The sequence below is a fragment of the Lytechinus variegatus genome, chromosome 1, assembly GCF_018143015.1.
Source record: "Lytechinus variegatus isolate NC3 chromosome 1, Lvar_3.0, whole genome shotgun sequence".
NCBI classification, from domain to species: Eukaryota; Metazoa; Echinodermata; class Echinoidea; order Temnopleuroida; family Toxopneustidae; genus Lytechinus; species Lytechinus variegatus.
Genome location: NC_054740.1, coordinates 67,082,264 through 67,091,827, shown reverse-complemented (window position 1 = coordinate 67,091,827; position 9,564 = coordinate 67,082,264). Strand labels below are relative to the sequence as shown.

The following is a 9,564-nucleotide window of genomic DNA, read 5'->3' as shown; positions in this document are numbered from 1 at the left end:
GTCAACAGTACCATATATAGTACACGTTTTAGGCCGTTCCTTGTTTGCAAAGGACGGGTTTCAAAATACTCTTTTTATTATATGTAAGAGATCTTAAAGTTTTGGTTGGGATATAAAGAAAATGTTCATCGACAAAAAGATTATAGAACAGTGTATGTTCTCCAACGGTAATTCTGTGACTACGTGCATCATGGATTGTTTCAACTCTATTTATACCTATTAGATCTCACCAATCGCCTTTTCGTGCTTTTCCCTGATATTGAGCTCCTCTTTATAGTTTGGTGTTTGCTTTAATTATTGGATATAAAATAATGTTCAATATTTATTCATGAAACGCATGACACCGATAGGTTCTACGAAGGACTAAACTTTGCACATTAATATTCTATTGTCTAATGGTAGAACTCTTTTTGGTTTCAGGTCTTTCGCAGAAATGCCCGAGCCTTGTATAAATAAGGTTAACAAAACGTTTACATAAAACCTATTCCCGCAGTGTAGTCTTCTCTGAAAATGATGTACATGAAAGGCGTATCCCTTTATTGTTTATAATCATGACAAATTATACTCTACGGATTCGGGTTGCAAAGTCAGAGACGCAATGTTATAGTTTTCCTCTCTGAAGAGTTCAAGGTGGCTGTAGTCATAGTCGTAATCGTCCATACATGTTTCAGGGTCATCAACATCACCGTCGTCAGAATCGTCTTGGCAATCGCATGAACTCACTATGACGAAGCCTTCATCCATTTCGTCATCGCAATCACCACCATGTTCCTTGGTAGCATGGTCTCCTTCATCTCTGGGTGAGTCTACAAGAACTGAATGTTGTCTTAGGGCTGATTGTTGTTGATTGTAAAGTTTATAGAGTTGAAGTCGGTGCCACTCCCCATCCACTACGACAAGGCGATTGTTTCCGTAGTCGCAGCAGAGACCTCGCACATAGTTGAACTGCATCAATCCTCCAAGGCTGGAGACCACTCTATGAGTGTGATCAAAGACCACGACCTTTTCTCTGCTGAGTAATCGAAAAGAACCCTTCGTCCTCGCAGTCACAAATATATTATCATACTGATCGATGGTCACCCCGCGGCAGGACCAAGACCTGTTCTCAGAACGTATCGCCAATTTCTTGACGAACTTGCCGTCCTTTGCGAAGATCTTCAACCCTGCCAGGTTGTCCGTCACAAAGATATGCCCTTCGGAGTTGAAGTCCAGGAACCAGGGCGATTGGAGATGGTCCGAACCAAAAGAACGACAGTATCTACCATCCGCATCATAAACCCTAATACAGCGATTCTGAGAGTCAGCGACGTAAACATTACCTGATAATGGATCAACCGCTATTCCGGCCGGGCATCCATTCTGAGGCAGCTCCGCCTCGCTCCAAACCTTGCAAGAGTTGTCAGTGTATCTCAGAATACTCCGGTTTGCTGCGTCGGTGATGAGGAAATCTTGCTTGGAATCCGACAAAGCAACGATCCCGTAAGGCCTCATATTCGATGACAACCTCTCCTGCTTCTTTTCGCAGAGGACCTCTAAAGAATTGTCCGCTGGGTTCACTGCTATGACCCGGTTGTAAAAGGTATCGGTGACGATGTATTGGCCTTGGTGAACGATCACATCATGTGGGCGATTGAGACCAGGTTTTAGACATTTCTGGAAACGTCCTTCGATTGTAGGAGATGGAGCAGCCGCCATATTGAGTTCTTGAGATAAAAGAGAAAATGAAAAAAGATTCCAGTGGCGGTATTTTCTTCCCACACCCTCCATTCCCTCTCTATCTCTCTCTTCCCTTCTTTAACATCGGATGGCAAACATAAATTCCTTACACGGGACTCTGACAAACTAGCCTAACGTCACAGTTTCGAACCGAGGTGATTCGTTTAAATGTAGTCTCATAATAACATGGTTATTGTTATGCCTTGCATTTTATGGCCGTACGCAAAACAAAGGGAAACAAGTGGTGATGTCTATTCCCCATAGGCAGCACCCCCTTGAAATGTGGTTGGTATGCATTGCACAGTTGTGACCAAAATCAGCTTCTTTGCTTGTCAAATTTTCCTTGACCATAATCACCTTCGTTTTGTAGCGAAAACTGTATTTATATTTTGCTTTTCAAATTCAAACCAACACCCCTCGTTGAAAAAAACCGTTCCCAGGGCCCTGGGGAAGGTTTGTTCAATATCCACTAAAGGACAATAATATAATCATGTTTCCAGTTTTCATTCTGAGGGCTCCTGCCCATGGTCTTGATAATGATTTTCATATTTTTATTAGTTATTGATGAATATAGGTTTATGTTTTAGAAGAGTGCTTGAATACTGTACTCTGTACTTAGTTTATACTAGAGTGCGTCCCAGAAATACAAAACCGAAAATTAATCTATCATAACGCAAGGATGGTTGTGATCAACAAAAGACACATGGTGCCTATTTGTAAAGTTTATAGCTTCCTCTTTCATTTAACTCACACTCGGAAATGCTCCCACTGTAAAATAAATTGAGTAAAAAATACCCAAATTAGGTAGAACGGTATAGCATGCGGGTATCTTGTTGGGTAATATTTTGACCCATGTTCATAATAATGATAGGGTACATACCTGTTTTATGGGCAACTTTCAATGCTACATTAATTTTGATAGTTTACACAGTATTTGGTATAATTCTAGCTTACAGAAAGCATTAGATTTTTTTCAATATAAGGTAAACTTTTTATAGTTTTCGTTAGTAACCAAAAAAATAATAATAATTTTCGTGAATTTACCCTCTAATAAATCACAATCAGAGTCAGTGAAAGGGTGGATAAAGAGAAGTCACGCTGACAAATGCATTAACTGCATTTATAGTAACAAAATATATTGAAAAAAATAATGTGGTTTCTCATGCCTATATGAATGACTTACTGAGAGCAAATACATCTAAAATATGTTGGGTGATAGAACCTGATGGTCCTTGGGAAACATAAATATTGAAGTACATACATACGAATGAAAATACAAATTTTCTTTGTGATATCTGCATTCTAATTTCCATCAGGAAGACAGAGTCAGCAGAATTCATAACTTGTTTCAGGTCGATAGAATACAATATTCATGAAGCAATGTGAAATGAAATGTGAATTAGTCTAGTAATGATACATACCTAACGGCTCCTTCGTGAACCAAGCTACACAATCATTCAGTCTGATAAAAATTGTAAACGAAATTAGTGTATACTAACGTACTGGACAGGTTAATTCCCGTTGTCTGAGCAATAATTCCAGATTGCACGCTATCTTTTACACACCAATGTCATAGAAACATAGCAAATCTTTATTTATAGTAGGAGACATAACTGGGAAAGAGCCATCATGGTCATTACTAATCCTATATGCAGATCAGATCACATGTTGAGTCCGTATGCATCGTATGCAATATCGTGCACGTCTGACGCTCACAGTGAGGTTTGTAAACACGCGCAGAGACCAACCTACACGCAAATACCCTCGAACGTATACACATCCCTATAAATATCCCTCTCATACACACACACCCACTCACAGTCACGCACCTACCCGCACACACCTTCCACTACAGCTAACATGTACACACATATTGCAAAGGTTAAACGAAATAATATTAATAAAAAACATAAATGCAATTAAATTTGCAGGGAAACAAGCCTTACATATTGGGAATACACCAGTTGGTTTAAAATCAGTTCAATCAGAGCCTATTAAATTCAGGTTTCAATTGGTTTAAAATACATAACTTCAATAACCATAGCCATGCATTGATCAACTGTGATTAGAATTTAGGTCAACGATCTGCCACTGGGTAAAGGATCCAGATTTCCTTTTTAGTTTCTATTCTATAAAAAAAAATCAATTAGACGTACGTGATAATTCCTCTTTAAATCAACTAAAGACAGTGGCTGTTTAATGAACTTTGGACTTCATCGTCTAGTCTGTGAAGCCGTGGTAATTTGCATAGAACTGTACTATAGCAGGAAAAAAAATATTAATTTCGTTAGGCCTATGCCAAACGAAGAAATGGAACTCGTACACAAGAAGCTGATTATTTTCAAACTGTTAAATACTAAACATCCAGAGGTATCAGGCATGGCCAGTGGCGGACCGTGACCCCAAGGAGACAAAGCATGGGGGCACGGCATTGTTCACAAACAATGCAGTGCCCCCCCCCCCCTCCACCCCACTCCCAATGCTTTGTCTCCTCCGGGTCACGGTCCGCTACTGGGCATGGCCCTGGGAAGCAGGGGTGCTGCGTGTATTATTTTCCATAGGCAGCACCACTGGAAGTCTGGAATATGTGAAAAATTGATAAATGTAACGAAAACGGCCTTCATTATATAGTGATTTTTTTAAGGCTTTTAAAATTTACATCAGCACCCCAGTAGAGAAAAAAAAAATTATCAGGGTCCTTGTATAAGGGATATCTTTTAAACAATGTGGGCTGGGTCAAAATTCTTCACAAACACAGAGGACAGCTAATTGCAAAAACTGAGTAAGATGCTGGACAATTTAAGATCAATTATTTGATCAATTTCATTTAGTGGCAAACACAAAACTCTTGCACAAGCCATGAAGTGAACCGACTAAAAAATTTAAGCTTTTCTCTCGACGTCTCCATGGGAATTGAAAAGAACATTTATATATCAGCGTACATGTATGACATTCTAGACATTAATTGCGTCATTGCACTGTCGTGCAATATTACGTTGATATTCTCCCGTATACAATATCACATATGAAGTGGTAGGATCTATATATTTATTTATTCCTTTCTCAATCTTCATTTTTCGTACTCGAAACTTCCTGTCAATCTCTCTTGAATTTATTTGCCGTTTTGAAACAACAATTACACGAAAATCACTGCCTCTCGATCACATGTTTTCGCAGAACCAAAAAATGAGAACCTTCTAGTTTTTTGTTTATAAATCGTTCATTCTTTTGTTTTACAGTTTGATGATACGAAAGTCGTGTGAAAGTGTCACATGGTACAAATAAAAATAAGTTAAACGAACACATGTCATTCACGATCGATTTTTATTGTAATCAATTTTTATTGTAACTAAGATTCAAGGATCCAGATACATCGTACACTACGGTGACAGCAGACATATACCGGTATTATCTGTGTAACTCGTCGCGCCCTTAACTGCCCAAAGTTCAACATTTTGTGTAATTCACTGAACAATTCGTTTTCTTTATACTCCTTGTTCTATCAAATACAAAAAGGTGGTCGATGTGGAATTAAAATTGAACGTAATTAACAAAAGTCACAAGTCCCCTCAACATTCATTGTTCACAAAAAGAGTTACTTTTAGTTTTCACTATACGCTCCACTTTCCAACTGATTATTCACTTTTCTAACATGAGAAGCAGACCTGAAATATCCACTCATCTCATCTCAATTAACTAATCCTTCTAAAACTCACAATCTTCACATGCTTCTTACATAAACCATGGATGTCAATCAGATGTATTTCCCCTCAAAGTTTTGGCTCGTTGCGCCACTGGGACAGCCCCCTTCAAAGAAACAAACAAAAATCAACTTTGAGCGGCCTATCGGGGAAAATATGGGTGAAAAAAATCGCCTCCCCCCCCCCCATTTGGCGGGAGCTGGATCCGCCCCTGATGTATCATAATTATTACTCACTCATGATGATTACGTATATTATATGAAGAAACTTTTCAAATGAAGGTCCTTACTGTTTTGCTAATACACTAGATCAGACAAACGAAAATCTCACAGCTCGAGCAGGTAACCTGCTGCACATCTGCACACCATGACAAGTTCACCGGCAAATTCATACGATGTGTCCTTTTACTACTAAGCTTATACAACAAAAAAGTTACATTATGTCGTTAGTGCCATGCCGCTTTCTTTTCATTGCTTCAGGCATAAATCATTACACACAAAACAACAAACACTCGATTGAGCACTGTATGAATTGTCTTTACTGATCACTCAACCATCAAAGGCACAGGGGCGTCGATCCATTTTTCAGAGGGGGTGGGGGCAAAAACATGAAATAACTTCCCAAAGGCGCTCGATCACACAAAACAAACTCACTCACACATATATGTTTATATATAAATATAAATATATATATATATGTATATATGTATGTTTATACACATATGACTCATGAGAAAGAGACACACATCTCACCAACAAATTAAGGCGAGCGCGAGCTGTTTTTTTTTAGTATACTGATCTGAAAACAGGATAAAAGTGCCTGTTTAGGACAGTTTGTAGTAACTCATGAGGAGGATGGAGGATGGATATCTCACTTCACAGATAACTGACGTTTTTAATCAAGAACAAGATATATATCCAGCAAAAGATTATTGCAAATCGATTTTAAATAAAGAACGAGTTGTGTATCTCAATCTCGCTTGCTGATTCCTGTGTAATATAACAATCTTATTTTATTTTGTGTACATACAGAATTATTGGAGGGGCAAAACGATATGTTTGCCCCCAAATATTTTCATTGGCGGTGCGATCGCCCCCCCCCAGGATCGACGCATCTGCAATGGCACATTCCCCTTCTCTCTCATCTCACTACCACCACCACCCCCCCCCCCATTCTCGCGTCTGTCTGCCTCCTTCTCCTTATCGAAATATCTATCAATGTTAATCACTACATTCAAACAGTGCAGGTTTTATTATTTATATATAAAACACTTTCCTTACATCTTCCAATATGAGAAATGTACGTAGGCTTAATTAATATGATGATAGTTATTATAATTGCAATGATATGATGTCTTAATGTTAATGATAGCAATAAATAAAATGGTCAGGATTTACTGAAAATAAAATAATAAGTGAATAATGCAAATAATAATATTAATAATAATAATCCGCTTTTATATAGCGCTTAATCCATCGGAACGACGTTTCTAAGCGCTTTACAGATATATTATTACCCCGGTCATCGGATTCAATCAGTCATTCCCGCACACAATGTGTGCACATCCTCCACTCCCTGGGAGTATTCCAGTCAGTCGCCTGTGAGGCGCACACAATACTGGTCAAGCAACAATGACTTTCACATCCTACCGGGTACCCATTTAGCACATGGGTCGAGAGTGGCAAAGTGTGGATTAACGCCTTGCCAAAGGACGCCAGACCGCGGTGGGATTCGAACACACGACCCTCTGTTTACAAGGCGAGAGTCAGAACCACTACACCACGGCTCCTCCACTCCTCAAATAAAGATAGAGCTTTGCCTTGGTATGTCGTAACTTTCTTATTTTCATCTGATTTTGATTTTAAAACAAATCAGTGTTTTGCTTGTTTGATTTTTCTCATTTTTATTAAAATCACCTTTTTTATGTTTGGTGGACTTGCCCATGAATGAAACTTGCTCCAGTGAGTCCAGGCAATGTATGTTTGGATGGGCCTACGAACTATCCCTCGTAGACATTTCAATCTACCTGCATCGAAACAGATATCGAAGAGCAGACTTGAAATCTTGCCTCGAGAACATGTACACAAAACAATTGACACAGCAATTTCCTTTCCCCACTGTATAGGTTACTAATAGGCTAATATCGTGAGGGGTTCTCTTTGAATACACCGCCCTGGCCACTAATATTGTAAATGGCAGCCACAACACCATATAGCAGCCAGTAACTAAGCATGTGGTACGGAGGTTCCGGATATTGTGATGCGAATGTTTCTTTTGTTTCTTTAAGTCTGGGAATCGACCGTGTTGACGCCAGTTCTTTGGTCTGAGCACGACCTCGTTCTCAAGTCTAGAAGACGTTGGGCTGATATCGGACACACTTCCTAACGATGTGGCGACTTGAGGTGCTTTCCGACGCTCTTGGAAGGGTCCGGACGAATGGGAATGACTGACTCTGCTGCTGAGGGTTCTAATTCGCATCGCAGCATTCTCTTGTGCTGATATCACCCTTGCGTGATTCCGCACAATGCAAAACATGCGGGAATACATTGCCAAGACAAGAACCTCTAGCGGCCACATACCAATGAGAGTGACCAGGTATATTCGGTGACGAACATCAAGTACATAGAGGATATTCTTGCCGAGAAAACCAATGTCGTCGAACGATTTGTCCGAAAGTCTCATAACGACTAATCCAATGACTAGGATTGAGATGGAAACCAGAAGTGAAAAAACGAGAGCCCTCCTCTTGGTGATAATATCATGGTATCTGTATGGCTTCACAACGTGAAGATATCGATCAAGGTTCACGGCAAATATAAGCACTGCACTTGTCACTGAAGACCAGGTTCCTAAAACGAAACATGCATTGCTCAGAACATCCCAAGCAGTGCTGCCTGTCCATCCTACCCTAGGTGTAATGACTGAAGTGGCCAAACAGACGGCGGTCAAGAGGTCTGCTATTGACAGAACAGTCAGGAAAACTTTTGTTCCTCCATCGGCTTGAACGCGGGGAATAATCAAAAGATTTATCACATTTCCTGAGATACCTATAGCGGATATCAACGACCACAATGTAGCAATCATTGCATTTACAGTGTAATACCCCGGTGGCAGGAGCTCATCTGTGTCATTTAAAGTCAGATAATGGTCGTCCATGCTGATTTAATTGGAAATTCAGTAGTCTGACAATAATCGACATTTCCACATTGTATATGAATCAAGTTTGATGTGCCGTACTTCTTGCATTTCAGTCAAAATATATTGTTTCTCGTTAAATGAGAACCATGAGTGAAACTGACTGACAGCCGCTGCTATTGCGCCTAAAAACATAGAAGGAAAGGAAATTTTTTCAAATTCACCTAGAGTTTTCAATGTTTAAAATATTGATTTAAATTTTTGAACAGGTGCGGAATACTAGAAGATAGTATCACTCCCTTTGACCAACTTCACTCATAAAAATATCACTTCCACCATTAGAATTCGTCTTGATCCCAACGGTAGTTTTACGTCAAATTTCTCTGATCAAGATATTTCCACTACAAAAAAGGAAAGTAAGATAGGATACCGATTTGAACCAGTCGTGACCGGTTGAAACGAGATGAGACTTCAAATGATCAAACTGGAAGTCGCCACAATCTGTGCGCGATTGATCGTTTTTGACAGTTCTACGGATAATTGAATAAGATCTTCGAATATTGTTCAGTTGTCATAGCTGTCCTAATTGACATAATATTCAAAAGATCGTTCCATTAGCGTTCATTAGGCTTGTTCGTAGCGAGGTTGTCTTATTGATCAAAGTGTTATTCATCAATAAATTTATAAATTTTTGAAGCTAAGTGATTGCGACCTAGCCCATTATTCAGAAATAAGGGAAATGGAAAATCGACCAGTGATGATGGCCAATACGTCAGGAAAAAATATTGTTTGCCTATAATTTTCTTCTCAAATATTCTCGTATGTTACTGATGGGGATCATTATAATAACTGCCGTGTTTGCCCCCTGTAAAAAATGTCTCCAAAAACACGTGATTGACGTAATTATTTCAATAAATATCACATGACTGAAGGCCCTTCATGGGTTAGTAGATTCAAATCGTTACACGTGTTGGTTGTGTATGTGATATGTTGTTCTAATGAAGGCCGGAAA

The 9,564-nt window shown here is 39.3% G+C and overlaps 2 protein-coding genes across 3 annotated transcripts; both read right to left on the bottom strand.

Moving 5' to 3' along the window:
• Window positions 1–305: 305 nt before the first annotated feature.
• LOC121420425 (E3 ubiquitin-protein ligase TRIM71-like) lies at window positions 306–3,313 on the bottom strand. Of its 2 annotated transcripts, none has more exons than XM_041615054.1 (2): window positions 3,138–3,313; window positions 306–1,703 (listed from the first exon to the last, which is right to left on the bottom strand). In XM_041615054.1, exon 2 carries the CDS (start codon window positions 1,693–1,695, stop codon window positions 550–552), a length of 1,146 nt encoding a protein of 381 aa, XP_041470988.1. In that variant the 5' UTR covers window positions 1,696–1,703; window positions 3,138–3,313; the 3' UTR covers window positions 306–549. The 2 variants fall into 2 exon arrangements, with proteins under 2 accessions (XP_041470988.1, XP_041470997.1); XM_041615063.1 differs by having other exon boundaries at window positions 3,220–3,304.
• Window positions 3,314–7,439: 4,126 nt separating this feature from the next.
• Window positions 7,440–8,573, bottom strand: LOC121431653 (alpha-1A adrenergic receptor-like). The gene has a single exon (XM_041629279.1). It carries the CDS (start codon window positions 8,571–8,573, stop codon window positions 7,440–7,442), a length of 1,134 nt encoding a protein of 377 aa, XP_041485213.1.
• Window positions 8,574–9,564: the final 991 nt, after the last annotated feature.

Bases quoted from the DNA above. Each gene is read 5' to 3' on its own strand.
- LOC121420425 (XM_041615054.1), bottom strand. From the start codon at position 1,695: ATGGCGGCTGCTCCATCTCCTACAATCGAAGGACGTTTCCAGAAATGT.
- LOC121431653 (XM_041629279.1), bottom strand. From the start codon at position 8,573: ATGGACGACCATTATCTGACTTTAAATGACACAGATGAGCTCCTGCCA.